Genomic DNA, 16,073 nt, shown 5'->3' with positions numbered 1-16,073 from the left:
TAAAAGAGATAAGGGAAGCAAAGAACAAATGGCAAGAGTTAAGTCAGCATACAAGACAGGATTGATTATGTAACAAAAGGAATGATAGTGCAACTCAAAAAAAAGATGGTATTGTAACAAGAAAGATCTTTCCAGAGGAGGTATAAATTTCAAAAGTATAACCACAATGAGAATCTACTGACGAAGAAAGCCATGCTCGTTAAGTGAAGTTACTGAAAAAGATGTTAAATTTACAAAATTGTGGTGTGTAATCAAAAGGTGAAGTGCCTTTCCTTGAACATTTCACCAGAATAGGAGAGGACAGGGAAGTCAGAATAGGCTGATCTTTCCATACATACTGCTTGGTCTACTGATACATTTCCAGGATTTTCCATTCTTAAGTCTGAGAGGGAGAGTGGCATTGAAACGAAAAGATAAACACTGAAAGCTCAGTGACACACTTGCTTTCTGAATGGAATTGTTCAATGAAATGATTATCCAATATTCATTTGGTCTCATCAAGAGCAATCAAAAAAGTACCCTAGATTGAAATTCTACTGGAAGAAAATTTATCCCTGTATCAGAGGTAGATAAAACTAGAGGACACAGATTTAAGTAGTAAGAGATTAAGATGGGATCTGAGGAGGACCTTTTTCACTCAGAGAGTGGCAAGCATTTGGAATGCACTGCCTAACAGAGTGGTGGTAGCAGAGTTGCTTACATCATTTAAGAAGTGTCAAGGTTAGCACTTGAATCACAAGCCATATAAGGTTATAGGCCAAGTGCTGGAAGATGGGATTAACATGGATGGCTGCCCATTGGCTGGCATGGAAGGGATTGGCAGAATGGCCTTTTCCATGCTGTACTCTGACCGTTTAGGCTCTAGTTGATGGAAAAGGAAGGGATGAAAGATGAGTGGGACATCTGTGTTTTCAAGCAAAGGTGAAATACAAAATGGGGTGAGTGCTGGATGATACAAGAATGGCCTGGGTGTCAGATGTCTTGAAATAATCAGCCATTTTATATCTTCAACTCTAGCCTGAAATTCCCAGAAATTTATTTTCTTATTATTACAGATACAGTACTCAACCTGCTGTACACTTTAAGTGTGTTTAATTTCAATTTTAGGTTCCAACATTTGCAGTTTTTGTTAAATTTTATTAGTTTTTTTTAATTCTCCATTTTCACCCATACAATGGTGTAAGCTGAGCAATGCAGGATTGCATAAATCAATTAACAACCTGTAGGCAAGGAAGAGACATTCAATAAATCATGTTAATAACAAGCTGCTGGCCAATCTGCACTGCTCTGCCATTAGCTTTGTGTTGACTGCATCACACTCTTAGTGTCTCAGTGGTTTTCAGGAAATTGGTGCATTTGCACATTAATCCTCCATTGAACTTACCACAGAAAGTCAAGTGATTAACAGCATAATTACACTTTCAACAACATTACAATTATTACTGTTTGCCATTCATCCTCTCTTACTCTATACATGAACAGTAACAAAGTGCAAATGTTTTTTTTATTTTAAAAGTGGCAAGTTTTAATTCTATTCTTGTTTCTCTTTTTTAATCTATCAGTTTTATCTATCATTAACTTTAGTTCATTATCCTTCTGATTCCTTTGTCTGTTTATTCCTCAATGTCTTAATCTGACACAATGCATATCCCATTGATCATCAGAGTCCCAGGTATATATCACTGTCCCAATATGAGACTGAACGTAGTTGGCAAAGTCTTTTAAGATCTAACTGTGCATGAAGAAGCTAGGCCATGAGATGGTCCACTTCAGCAAAATCTGGCCATAACTGCAAATCAGTGGAAATTAGCCTTAGGTCAATTGTTTATAACATCCATACATCTGAATCATGTCACTTGTATCTGCCACAAAACGGCATTGATTATAAAAAGGCCTTAAAAAGATTTTGATTTCTTGAAATGCATAATATATACTAATATTAATTTCCTAAAGGAAAGTGAAGATTTTACCTTATTGAATGCTCGATAACACAATCCACAGAGCTCAACAAGGTACGCAAGACTGAAGACTCCATTCTGAATCACAAAGCTCAGTAATTTAGAAAATGGCTCCAAAAGGCTCTAAAAGCAAGATAGTAGAAAAATAGGGAATAAGGCACCATTAATTAAAAGAAAAACACAAGGGATAAACATACTGAAACATACCACAAAAGACCACAATCAATTTAATTTTGGTTTACCTGAGGTACATTCAGAATACAATGAATCTGCAAAACCTTCAGAAAGCTTTAAAACTTTTTATCTCCCAATTACACTTACTTGAAGGTGGCACATTAACGAAGCAAATGTCCAACTGTGAAACCAGTATTGAAATGCACCTACTCAGTCTTCAGTCTCACAGCTTTCACAGTTCCCTCAAATACTTTGCAGAAAACACAGTCTTTATGTGTTGTTATTCACAAACAGAATTCTCAAGGAATGCATAAATTTGTCTAGGTCTGCTTTCACATTACCTGTATAAATCACAAGTCTCATTTACCAATAATTATTTTGGGAACTGGCAGGCCCATCCCCATAATTTTCCTGCTGATTTCCCAATCTCATCTCTGCTGGATACTAAGCAGAGACCAGACACCATCTTGAACTGAAGCTGATTTATTTCCAGCCTGTCTTGTGAGCCAATCCATCAACTATTTCAGAGTAATAGAGCTGCTGATGTTCTTTTCAAACCATTTCACCCTCTTGGCTGAAATGGGATGAAATGTTCCATACATGCACCACCCTCTGTGTAAAGTTACCACCCCTCAGGTCCCTTTCAAGTCTTTCTCCTCTTACCTTAAACCTATGCCCTCCAGTTTTTGATTCTCTTTCTCTGGGAAAAAGACTGTGCATTCACCTACTTATGTCGCTCATGATTTTATACACCTCTATAATAATAAGAAAGGAATGACTTAAGATATCAAAGTGGGAAAGAAATATATATATCCAGGGAGGGAAATAAATAAGACCATGAGAAAGGAGCAGAATTAGGGCATTCGGCCCATCAAGTCTGCTCCACCATTCGATCATGGCTGATTTATCTTCCCCTCTCAACACCATTCTCCTGCCTTCTTCCAGTAACCTTACTAATCAAGAACCTATCAACCTCCACTTTAAATATACCCAACGACTTGGCCTCCACAGCAATGAATTCACCACCCTCTGGCAAAAGAGATTCCTCCTCATCTCTGTTCTAAAGGAACGCCCTTCTATTCTGAGGCTGTGCCTTCTGGTCGTAGACTCTCCCACTACTGGAAACATCCTCTCCACATCCACTCCATCCAGGCCTTTCAATATTCAGTAGGTATCAATGAGATCCCCCCTCATCCTTCTAAACTCCAGTGAGTACAGGCCCAGAGCCATCAAACAATCCTCATACATTAACCCCTTCATTCCCAGGATCATTCCCACTGTGATAAGACTATTGAACGGTTCTCTTATACAATGAGATGGACTATGACCTCACGATCTACCTTGTTGTGACCTTGCACCTTATTGCACTGCACTTTCTCTGTAGCTGTGACACTTTACTCTGTACTGTTATTGTTTTTACCTGTACTACATCAATGCACTCTGTACTGACTCAATGTAACTGCACTGTGTAATGAATTGACCTGTACGATCAGTTTGCAAGACAAGTTTTTCACTGTACCTCGGTACAAGTGACAATAATAAACCAATACCATTCTCATAAACCTCCTCTGGACCCTCTCCAATGCCAGCACATCCTTCCTTAGATATGGGGCCCAAAACTGCTCACAATACTCCAAATGTGGTCTGACCAATGCCTTATCCTTGCTTTTATATTCCAGCCCTCTCAAAATGAATGCTAACATTGCATTTGGCTTCCTTACTACCAACTGAACCTGCAAGTTAACCTTTAGGGAATCCTGCACTAGGACTGCCAAGTCCCTTTGCAGCTCCAATTTCTGAATTCGCTCCCTGTTTAGAAAATAGTCTATGCCCTTATTCCCTTATTCCTTCTACCAAAGTGCATGACCATACACGTCCCTGTGCTGTATTCCATCTGCCATTTCTTTGCCCATTCTCCCAACCTGTCCAAGTCCTTCTGTGGACCCCCTGCTTCCTCAACACTACCTGCCCCTCCATCTATCTTTGTATCATCAACAAACTTGGCCACAAAGCCATCAGTTATGTCATCCAGATCATTGACATATAACATGAAAAGTAGTGGACCCAACACCAACCCTTGAGGAACACCACTAGTCATCAGCAGCCAACCAAAAAAGGTCCCCTTTATTCCCACTCTTTGCCTTCTGACAGTCAGCCAATCTTCTATCCATGCTAGTACCTCTCCTGTAATACCATGGGGCTCCTATCTTGTTTAGCAGCCTCCTGTGTGGCACCTTGTCAAAGGCCTTCTGAAAATCCAAGTAAACAATTTCCACTGACTTTCCTTTGTCTATCCTGCTTGTTACTTCCTTAAAGAATTCCAACAGATTTGTCAAGCAAGGTTTCCCCTTAAGAAAACCATGCTGACTTCGGCCTATTTTATCATGTGCTTCCAAGTACCCCAAAACCTTACCCTTAATAATGGACTCTAACATCTTACCAACCACTGAAGTCAGGCTAACTGGCCTATAGTTTCCTGTCTTTTGTCTCTCCCTTCTTAAAGAGTGGAGTGACATTTGCGATTTTCCAGTCCTCCGGAACCATTCCTGACTCTAGTGATTCTTGAAAGATCACTATTAATGCCTCCACAATCTCTTCAGCTACCTCTTTCAGAACTCTGGGGTGTACTCCATCTGATCCAGGTGACTTATCTACCTTCAGACCTTTCAGTTTCCCAAGCACTTTCTCCTTAGTAATAGTGACTACACTCACTTCTGCCCCCTCTCTCGAATCTCTGGCATGTTGCTAGCATCTTCCACAGTGAAGACTGACACAAAGTACTTACTTAGTTCGTCCCACATTTTTTTGTTCCTCATTACTACCTCGCCAGCATCATATTTCAGCGGTCTGATGTCCACTCTTGCCTCTATTTTACTCTTCATATAATCTGAAAAGACTTTTGGTATCCTCTTCTATATAATTGGCTAGCTTACCTTCATATTTCATCTTTTCTCCCCTTATTGCTTTTTTAGTTGCCGTCTGTTGGTTTTTAAAAGCTTCTCAATCCTCTAGTTTCCCGCTAAATTTTGCAATATTGTATGCCCCTCTTTTGCTTTTATGCTGTCTTTGACTTCCATTGTCAGCTACAGTTGCCTCATCCTCCCTTTAGAATGCTGCTGCTTCTTTGGGATGAACTGATTTTGTGTCTTTCGAATTACTCCCAGAAACTCTTGCCATTGCTGCTCTATTGTCATCCCTGCTAGGGGCCCCTTCCAATCAACTTTGGCCAGCTCCTCTCTCATACCTCTGTAGTTACCTTTAATACCGATTCATCCAATTTTACCTTCTCCCTTTCAAACTGCAGGGTGAATTCTATCATGTTATGATCACTGCCTCCAAAGGGTTCCTTTACCTTAAGCTCCCTAACCAAATCTGTTTCACTGCACAATACCAAATCCAGAATTGCCTTTTCCCTAGTGGGCTCGACCATAAGCTGCTCTAAAAACTATCTCATAGGCATTCTACAAATTCCCTCTCATGGGATCATGTACCAACCTGATTTTCCCAATCTATCTGCATAATGAAATTCCCCATGACCACCATAACATTGCCCTTTTTACATGCCTTTTCTATCTTCTGTTGTAATTTGTACCCCACATACTGGCTACTATTTTTGGAGGCCTGTGTATAACTCCCATCAGGGTCTTTTTACCCTTGCAGTTTCTTAACTCTACACACAAGGATTCCACATCTTCTGATCCTATGTCATTTCTTGCTAAGGATTTGATTTCATTTTTTTTTTACTAACAGAGCCACCCTGGCCCCTCTGCCTACTTGCCTTTCTTTTCGCATATCTGATATGCACTTATTCAAACTAAGTGGTAGAAAATTCAAGAAACTGAGACATATTAAGGAAGAATCAGAATCAGATTTATTATCACTGACTTAAATGATGTGAAATTGATTGTTTTGCAGCAGGAGTACAGTGCAAAGACATAAAATTACTATAAGTTACACAAGTAAACAAACAAATAAATAAATAGCGCAAAAAGAAGGAATGACGAGGTAGTGTTCATGGACCGTTCAGAAATCTGATGGCGGAGGGGGAAGAAGCTATTTCTGAATCGTTGAGTATATCAAATGAAAAATAAGCTATGAGGCAAATGAATAAAAGGAATAATCTCCTCAAAGCTGCTCTTAGTCCAATGTTGTAAACTGACTGCATGTAATGGAAATATTTAAAAGATTTCCTCTCCATTTCCAGCAACATTTTGGCAATAAAGTACATGCAATTCTGATAAACATCCCAACCAAGATTAAAAAGGAAACAAAAACACTAACAGACAAATTGTGGTAAGATGGATAAAATACACAGACAACAAAATAAATGAGAAAAGTAGTTCATAAGAACAATAAATATTGCAAAAACTGGAAAATATCTAATAACCACAGTCTAAAAGTCAATGCCTACTATAGAATGGCAAATGCAAAAGTAACAAAAGGACAAAATTAAAATAAAAATAACTAGAAAATTAATAAATAATAGAATATTTTGGAGGAAGTTTAAAATTAAATCCTTTCCTCATGAATAAAAGGTATTGATAAAGTCCCTTTGGCTTACCCGTGTTGCACTTGCAGTAGGTATCTTCAGGAGACAGATCATGATTGCCAAACTGGAATCCAAGCAACACTGTAGATGAAATGAAGATATTTGCTACAATTTTGGGTATTTATTTTGTTAGTAACTGACAAGTACATTTTGAAAATTTCAGTACATCCAAATAGGTATGATTTATCATATGCAAAATAATCTATTTCCAATATTTCATAAATATCTAGTTTCTGTTCACGTTTAAGTCCATCATAACATAAAGAAGTAGAGGCAGGAAAAGACATTCTGTCCCTCATGCCTGCTCTACCATTCAATATGATCATGGCTGACTTTGACAGTGCTATTTTCCTGAACTTGCTCCATATTCCTCAATTCTCTTATTCTCTAAAAATCTAGAGATTTCTGTCTGGAATATAGTGCCTGAGCCTCCACTGCCCCCTTGGTCAGAGTATTTTGTAAACAGAAGCAGAGAGGGGAAAGAGAGAAGGGGAAATCAGGGGCTGTGGGGTGGAATACTGGCCTCTGCTGGGACCTCCTCCACACTGCACCCTCACCACCCCAAACTACCCGCACTCCTGACACCATGAAAAGGCCCAACATGCTGTGACTGAGCAGCAGCCACAGTGATCAGGGACCCTTAATGAGATGCATAAGCAATGTGATCTTTCTCAATACTGAAAGTTTGCAAATGCACAGTACACGCAAGTCAAGTTGGGGTACTCAGCGTTGAGAAAATAGCTGTTCCAAGAGGGACATTTTAAATTGCACTGGTTTCTCAACTTGCTGTGTGGTTTGAATGTGAGTGAGTTATGATCGAATTTCTGTCACCACACACATTGGTGGCATCATCACGTGCACAAATGTTGACAGGGAATTGTTGAAAATATGCAACAAACAATTATGTGCGACTTCTCTGAATTTTCTTGCTGACTTTGAATTAAGTTGGTTACTATAAAACATTATACTACTAAACTGGAACATGGTGCCTTGTGCTTGCTTGAAATCATAAATTGAACTGATTTACAGCAATCCAAAAAATTCAGGATACACTTAAAAACAGATGCAAATGTATCTTTACGACAGCAGTACCAAGCTCACATGCTCCTATTTAGTGGTACAATGTGTTGCAGTAACCAGCTTTATTTAAAGTTGGATTTATAAAGAAGACAGAAAAATTACATTTGTATTTTCTCCTGAATGGCAACCAATCTTGAATTTTTTCCTACCTTCAGAGGCAATATGCATGGCAGCTTGGCCAAAAATGCTTGAAAGTGATTGCAGATTGTTGTCCATAGATTACTTGGTAAATCCATAGGTAAAGCTTCCATGTAAGTGGCTATGTTGTCTAAACAGCGAAGCATGGCTCCTCCTGCTGGCAAGTTCTTCTTGTTGTTTAAACCCTGTGTCATATTTGGATCACAAATTTGAAAGTAATACCACAGAAAATTAAGAAATGCATTAATTAATGCTTTTTACATTTAACTTGGAGTGATATTCTAAATAATGGATTACTTTTATTTCTATTGCAGAACATTATAAAAAATACAAATGTGCATGTTCTTTCTAAATTCTGCAGTACCTCCAGAAGTTGATTCAATGCTGCCACTGAACTCAGCTCACTGAAGTCCATCAAAGATGATGCCAAAGTTCGAAGGAAGCTTCCATCTAAATGTAAAAACTGCTATTATTTCTGGATTTAAGAAACAGTAAATGAAAGACATCGTCAAGCTGGAGAGGGTGCAGAAGTGATTTATGAGGATGCTACCTGGACTAGAGGGCCTGAGGTACAGGGAGAGGTTGGCCATGCTGGACTTTTATTCCTTGGAGCGTATGAGAATGAGGGATGACCTCATTAAAGTTTATAAAATCATGAGGTGGACAATCATAGTCTTTTCCCTGGGATTGGGGAGCCCAAAACTAGAGGGCACAGATATAAGATAAGAGGGGAGAGATTTAAAAGAGACCTGAGAGGTATCCTTCTTTACACTGAGGGTAGTGAGTACCTGGAATGAGCTGCCAGAGGAAGTAGTCAAGGTGGGTACAATTGCAACATTTAAGAGGCATTTGGATAGGTACATGGGGGGGCTTGGAAGGTTATGGGTCAAATGCAGGCAACTGGGACTAACAGGGGGATGCTGTGGTCGGCATGGACCTGTTGGACTGAAGGGCCTGTTTCCATGCTGTATTACTCTATGACTATCAAAATATTATTGCAGTAGTATTTTAAAAGAACCATACCTTTGATGTTGCTTTGAAATAGCTGTGGAAGTATGCCGTTGGGAGCTAGCTGATGAAAAATACAGCGTAGAAATTGCTTTGCCACACCAGCAGCATTGCCAGGAATCAACATGCTTCAAAAAAAAAGAAAATGTAAAAATATTTCACATTGTTAAACATTCATTCAAATATATGGCATGAAATTGCATCATTTAAAAAGATAGGTAATTGAGACTCTCAAATTTTGGGACACATATAATATTGACATCATAATTACAAAAAGAATCATAACATCGTGTTACTGGAAAGCAAAAACTCTTCACACTGCACACAGAAAAGCAACTGTATAGAACAGGTAAGCCTTAGGTTTAATCATCATCTATGCTAAGTTAGCTGACAGTGGCAGAAGAAATGCCGTCAGGAGCTCAGCAAGTCTGGAATAGGAACCAAAAAGCCAGAGTTCCAAGACCTGATCTGGGATATGTATTGGGATGTGGAGGCAACAGAACCCCCAGTAATCATTAAGCATATTAAACCTGTATATAATATGCATTTGCTTAAAGTTCCCCTCCAAAAGCAGGGAAATTCAAGTTCCTTCCCATACCCCTTGTCACCCAATCATTGATACCCACTGCAAGCAGATGAAGGTGCAACTCTGATGGACTTATGGTTAAACAGGTTTCCAATATCCAATTTGATGGCTTATGCAAGGTCAATTTCAACTCAGATAAGCCATTCTCTGGAACAGTCCAGCCAACAGTAGAAAATAAAGTTTGTAAATAGCTCTGAGGAGAGGAGATGTTAAGTATGCTTCATAATTGGTGAATTATGACCAATAAAACCCCATTTTTTATACCCAGACTGTGCTGGATTAACTGATCTCAAGTACCATAGATGGAGTTTTCATCCAATGAGATTTTTGTGTCCATCTAAGAGAAGAGGTGAGAAGAACCTTGATTCAACATTTCATCAGTAGTACATGATCTCCCAGTACTGCAGCACTCCCTCAGTACTTCAGTGAACTCTCAGCATGGGTCACTATTGACCAGAAACTGAACTGGAGTAGCCATATACACAATGTGGTTACAAGAACAGGTCAGGGGCTAGGAATCCTGTGGCAAGTAACTCAACTTCCTTACTCCCCAAAGCCTGTCCACCATCTACAAAATTCAAGTCAGGAATGTGATGAATACTCTCCACTTGTCTGGATGAGTGCAGCTTCAACAACATTCAAGAAGCTCGACACCATACAGGGCATATCAGACTGCTTGATAGGCACCCCATCGACAACCATTCACTCACTCTACCAGCGACACACTGTAGCAGCAGTTTGCACCATGTACAGCAATTCACCAAGACAGCACCTTCCAAACCAACAACCTCTACCAGCTAGAAGGACAAGGGCAGAAGAAGCATGAAATTACCACCACCTAGAAGTTGCCCTCCAAGCCACACACCATCCTGACTTGGAAATATATTACTGTTCCTTCACTATCACTGGGTCAAAATCCTGGAACTCTCTAACAGTGTTTTGTGTATATTCACACCTCGAGGACTGCAGCGGTTCAAGAAGGTAGCTCACCACCACCTTCTCAAGGGCAACAAGGGATGGGTGATTAAATGCTGACTCAGCATGTGAAGCCCGCATTACTTGAATGTTTTAAAAAATGCTCTCAAGTGTTTGCAATGTGACTTGAATCTTCTCGTTTAGAAACAAGTGTGCTGATGGAGACACAAGAGACTGTAGATGCTAGAATCTGGAGCAATGAACAATCTGCTGGAGTTCCTCCAGTAGTTTGTTTGTTTAACAAATGTGCTAACACTGAACCAAGGCTGACATGAGAAGGCTGACAGTGATATTCACACTTTGGCCATAATCAGATGGATAGGAGAGCAGAAAAGGGAATGAACAACCCTATAAAAAAATGATATACTCATCCGTATTGAAGGCTGTGGAAAGGTCAAGAGGTTGAAGAGGGATAATGCACCATGGTTACAGTTAAAGAATGCAACTACTAGCTTTAGTTAGGGCTGTTTGGATGCAGTTGGAAAGGAAATCCAATTCAAAACAGAATGACTACATAAATTCTAGGATTTAGGAAAGAAAAGGAGTTGGGTAAGGACAGGGTATTAATTTTTCAATTTTTGAGGTAGAGTTGATAAAATGCTAAAAATATTTACTAGAGATATAATCAGAAGTGGCTTATGTAACAGCAATTATATCATACATCTAGAACTTCCAGTTCACACAGAAACTTGAATGCAAATTCCACTAGTAAAAATAGACACAGGTTGCTCCATAACAGAAATAATTGAGTGGCAACAGTACTGCATGAGTTGCAATAAACATCAAAAATTTCAAGCAGACACCAAATCAGGCACAAAGTCAACAGAGCAGCCAGCCTTCCTGTAGAACTGGATCCATTAGTTCTGGGAAGGCAGAAAATCAGCCACTTTCCCACTCTTCCTATTCCTTGGTCCAAAAAAATTAAACCTAATAGTTTGCTGGATATTTTTTGACTATGGCATTCAACATTTGGTAAAACTGAATGGAAAATGCATGCTGCCTGTTCTGCCTATTGTAATCCAAAACCTGAGGCATTATAAATTTGAAGGGCCAATATGATTTTTTTAAAATTCCCATCTGATAATTTCACCATGGCAGTTCAAGGGGAAGTTCTCATGCCTCTGACCACACCATCTCCACAAATCAATCTGCATTTGCCAACCAGCTGTTTCTCACACAAGAATTGGCCAACCACCAGCTGAAAATTTCCATCATAAGTGTTAAACCTATTCTTCATTTTACTAAAGGGCATATACAAATGTGCAATAAAAATGTAAAATAGTTACAATATCAAAAGGAGTAAAAATAAATCCCTGCATGCAAACAGTGAGTTCCATCTCACATCAGCAGGCCAAATGTTTCCTTCAATCAAAGAGGAAATATCAGTCACCCAGTCATCCTTGGCCACTGCATTGGTTCACATTATACCATTAGTGAAAACCAAAGATCACAATCTGGCCCACTCCCTCAACTTTTAGAGAGATACAGAGACTGATTAAGATACAAGATGAATTGAGAAATTAAACCAGCTACATGAAGGATAACAGTTTCAAGATGGAAAACTTTACATACAGTAGAAAAAATTGACTGAAATGCTTTGGCAAATATTATTGTATTAGCAAATGCATGCAGGTACCTTTCTGCCTGACCAGAAAAAAGGGTGCTTGATGCTAGTCTGAAATGATAAAGATCAGAAGTTACTTAATGAAATGATTATTAACTTAACTGAGTTATTTTTGTTTTTTGTCTAGAAAACATGAATTCAAATAAAATACTGGAAAAATAGCAACAGTGCTGTTGTGCTATAAGTTCACCACGGCAACTAACATTCAATGTTCAGTCAGTACTTTCAATACATTTTAAATGAGATAGATAATGAAGGCATCATTAAGGTTACCTTCCAACTGACTGCAGAATATCAAGCAGCAAAGGGGCTGCTAAGTCTGGACTCAAGTGAGTAAACGTTGAAAGAACGACAATAGCCAGTCCCAAAGTTTCCTCGTCATATTCTTCAAGAATAGCTCCACAGTCAAGACATCTGTACAAAAGAATGAAATATTAAAACAGTTCATAGGTGCAACACAGGCATTTTTAATTTACAACCCCATTCCAGCTCCATGGGTTTTATAGAAGTCTATAAAACCCATGGAGCTGGAATCAGAATTCTTGAACTCACTTACAGTCCCCACAATGGCAAGCATCAGGATTTATACTCAACCAACCTATAACACAGTGGTGATGCTGCAGCAGTGACCCAGTTTCAAACCTGACCTCCAATGCTGTCTGTGTGGAGTTTGCACATTTCCCTGTGACCATGTGTGTTTTCTCCAAGTACTCCGATTTCTTTTCGCATCCCAAAGATATGCAAGGTGATATGTTAATTGGCCACTACAAATTGCCCATGATATGTAGGTGAGTGGTGGAATCTGGCCGTAGCTGAGGAGAATGTGGAGAGAATAATGTGGGATTAGTGTAAGTGGGTGCTTGATGGTCGGCATGGACTTGGTGGTCAAGGGCTGGATGACTCTATGAATACTGCCAACTATTTACAGTATTGTTTAGAAATGCTGGAATATTTTGACTCAGTCATCATGAGTAAATTTTGTGTTATGTGCTTTTTATCCACAGTGCCACAATTGGCTGGGGCTCTTAGAAATAGGCCTCTGGGGAACAGTGCTCATTTACTCAGTTGCTCCTGGACTTGTTCAGATTCTCTGGAAGTTTGAAATGTGCTGAATGGCACAATACTGGCACATCTGTCACAGTACTCAATTATCACACAGCTCAAACACGCTGGAGAATCTGCTTCTTCTATCCTACGCTAACCAGACCTAGTATAGAAGTGGCAACTTTCTTCATCTGTATGGGGATTTCTAGACCCGTAGATTAGATGGGAAAAGAGGGTGCAGGTGATTTTTGCTTAGTGTATTCATGAATTTGAATTAATTTTATTTTTAAAATTATTATTTGAAGAAACTTTAATAGATTGTAAATGCCTGAAAATGAGAGATACTTAAAAACTGTTACACAATCATGACAGGCAAGGCTCCACCACCCCAAAACCAGCCTTACATTCAATCAAAGGTTGTTCCAGGGGCAAGACCTCAGCAGTATGTCAAATGCCTCCCAAGTGTTAGGGGTTGTTTGGGGGTGGGGTGGGGTGGGGTGGGGGGGAAATGGGAGGGAGAGGGGAGGCAATAACTTTGGCCCATCCTGTCAGTTGATCTATCACTTGAGCATCTGGTCCAAGCAAGTACAGGTGTCATGACCTACATTTGTTCCAATTTAATTAAAGCTGCAATTTAAAAATTTTCATCGTTTTCAAATTCCCTCCATTTTCTTGCCGGTTCCTGTAACTGTAGCATCCTCTGTACATCCTTCCAAAATAGCCTCTTGCACATCCCTGCTTTTAATGGCTTCACCACTCTCAGGCATACCTCTAGTTGTTCAACACCTAAACCTCACCTTTTTTTTCTTCCTTTATTACATTGTTTTAAGCCCACCTTCAGCAGCCTTAATATTGCATTCTGACTCAATATTGATATCTAATTTTGTTTGTTAATGTACTGTGAGGTACCTTGAGACATTTTACTGCTATACAAATGCAAATTGTTGTTTAATTGTTAACAAATACATAATTATATTTACAACATGGTGTGCAAACTTGCTGCCACATGTAAACTGCTCACTGAATAATTTCATTTATTTTTCATTTGGTTCCGATATATTACAGATCTGCCCCAGGTTACGGCAGGGTTCCATTCCTGTGGACTGCTTGTTACCTAGACAGCTTGCAGACTGGAAATGTGGCCACAGACTGAATTCCCAGGTGGCAGAAGATGCCTGCAGTCCCGCAGCAGTCAGCAAATCCATCCCACCCAAATTCTTGTTTGTATGTATGGCCAAATACAAGTTGGATGTTCGTAACCTAGGGAGGACTTGTAAGTGTTTTGTGGGGTTTTTTGCACTGATTCTGTTTAAAGGAATTAAAGAATTGCAATCAGTAAGGAGGTCATTTTCCAATTATGTGCTGATGGAGGGGAATTCGATTAAATTGCAATGGCTGTGGATGACCTCCTCACAGCAAGCACTTAATCTGAAAATGTAAAAATAATCAGCAAATGCAGCTTCCAGTGTTCTAAGTTTAGCCTGATATTTATAGAAGAATTATTGAACTCAAAAGCCTCTATTGCTGTTTCACATTGAAGTTTAAAGCATTAATGGTTTTAGAGAACCATCTATACAAGGGAAAGAAATATCAGATGTTAAAATTCAAGTCCCTTCAAAAATATCCACCTACCCCTTCCCAACCCTTAGCATGCAGATGTGATAAAAATATGTAACCCACTAGAAAACTGGCACCACCTCTTTTTAATGGAGTAACTTGTGATTTCATCTGTATAGCTCAAGTTTGGCAGTCACTGTACCGAATGTTTTACTCAGAAAATTGCAAATTATGGATATTTATATGAATAGAGGTTGTTCTGGATGTATATTGGAATGAAATAAATACTATTTCCTTTTTACTATTTGAAATCCACATTAAAAATTACAAGGGAAAAGTTGGTAAAAATGAGTAAAACTGTTGTCTAATGGACATGGTTAACAAATTTATATGCTTACCTGTCTGACATAAGGGTGGGTTGATCATCTGTAAATTCCTCTGGTGCAGGAACAAACATGCTGACTATGCTCTGTGCTGATAGCAAACTCGATTTCGTAGCACCTATGAAAATAATTGTCAATTGGAAATGTTGCATCAGTTAGTCAGATATTTAAATCCGTTCCAAAAATATTTATTTCACTCAGTTTTCATTGGGTTTTCTAGGTTTTAAACTGAATAATTAAAGGTCAAGGGCAACTTTACACCACACTGAAACACAAATTAGTCTACATCAGATAACTCGTAGTAACATTTTACCAGTTTTGTGCTGGTGGTAAAGAGTGGGAGTAGGGATGGGGGTGGGAGTGGGTGCAGACTTCCAGCCAGAAATTAAACGCTATGTTGCACAACAGGATTTAAGGAGTATGGTAATCTTATATAATTTAACGCTGCTGTAAAGCTGACTAGTAAAGGATCACGAAGGAAATTATCTTCACTGCAACAAAGCATGCAGCTTAATTGGAGGGATCCAAAACGTTTTAAGACTTGATGTCAGATCTGAATGACTAGACCTATACTTCATTTGTTAGTGATTAATCTTTGCTGATGAATAAGATATCCTTTATGGTTTGAAAACAAAAGTTTATTTTTTAAGAAGTACATAAGTGATGTAATCCACCAATCTCTGGTTACTTGTATGGGTTTAGCTAAGGAAACAACTGTATTGCAAGAGAGTACGTTATGAGCACAGTGCTAATGCCCCATTTTATAGACTGCTTGCATGTCTGTCCAAAGCAACCGCCCCTGAAATGCCAAAAAAAGTTTCCAAAACTTCAGATCAGTTTTTCTTGAAATTACTCCCATCAAGTGAAAGATATTTCTACTTTTTGCTTCAGCAACAACTTAAAATTTATGAAATTTAATAATTACATGGAAAGATAGTTAAATGTGCAGGAGGAATTTTTCTGAACTTGAATACAATGTACATACTTAGTCACATAC

The 16,073-nt window shown here is 38.9% G+C and overlaps 1 protein-coding gene across 4 annotated transcripts in view; it reads right to left on the bottom strand.

The window, feature by feature from the left end:
* LOC127568597 (protein unc-79 homolog) overlaps positions 1-16,073 on the bottom strand; it is a 145,894-nt gene that overhangs the window by 26,689 nt on the left and 103,132 nt on the right. For 3 of the 4 annotated variants that reach the window (XM_052012551.1, XM_052012567.1, XM_052012577.1), the window contains 8 exons: positions 15,092-15,194; positions 12,366-12,506; positions 12,105-12,143; positions 8,923-9,035; positions 8,264-8,349; positions 7,911-8,084; positions 6,694-6,762; positions 1,971-2,081 (listed from right to left, as the gene is read on the bottom strand). In XM_052012551.1, the coding sequence (XP_051868511.1) occupies positions 1,971-2,081; positions 6,694-6,762; positions 7,911-8,084; positions 8,264-8,349; positions 8,923-9,035; positions 12,105-12,143; positions 12,366-12,506; positions 15,092-15,194 (836 nt within the window). The remainder of the gene's footprint in view (positions 1-1,970; positions 2,082-6,693; positions 6,763-7,910; positions 8,085-8,263; positions 8,350-8,922; positions 9,036-12,104; positions 12,144-12,365; positions 12,507-15,091; positions 15,195-16,073) is intronic. The other variant, XM_052012559.1, reaches the window with a different exon arrangement.

This window comes from Pristis pectinata, chromosome 1, assembly GCF_009764475.1.
Source record: "Pristis pectinata isolate sPriPec2 chromosome 1, sPriPec2.1.pri, whole genome shotgun sequence".
NCBI lineage: Eukaryota > Metazoa > Chordata > Chondrichthyes > Rhinopristiformes > Pristidae > Pristis > Pristis pectinata.
The sequence above is the reverse complement of the archived record's forward strand: the minus strand, read 5'-3'. Positions and strand labels throughout refer to the sequence as shown.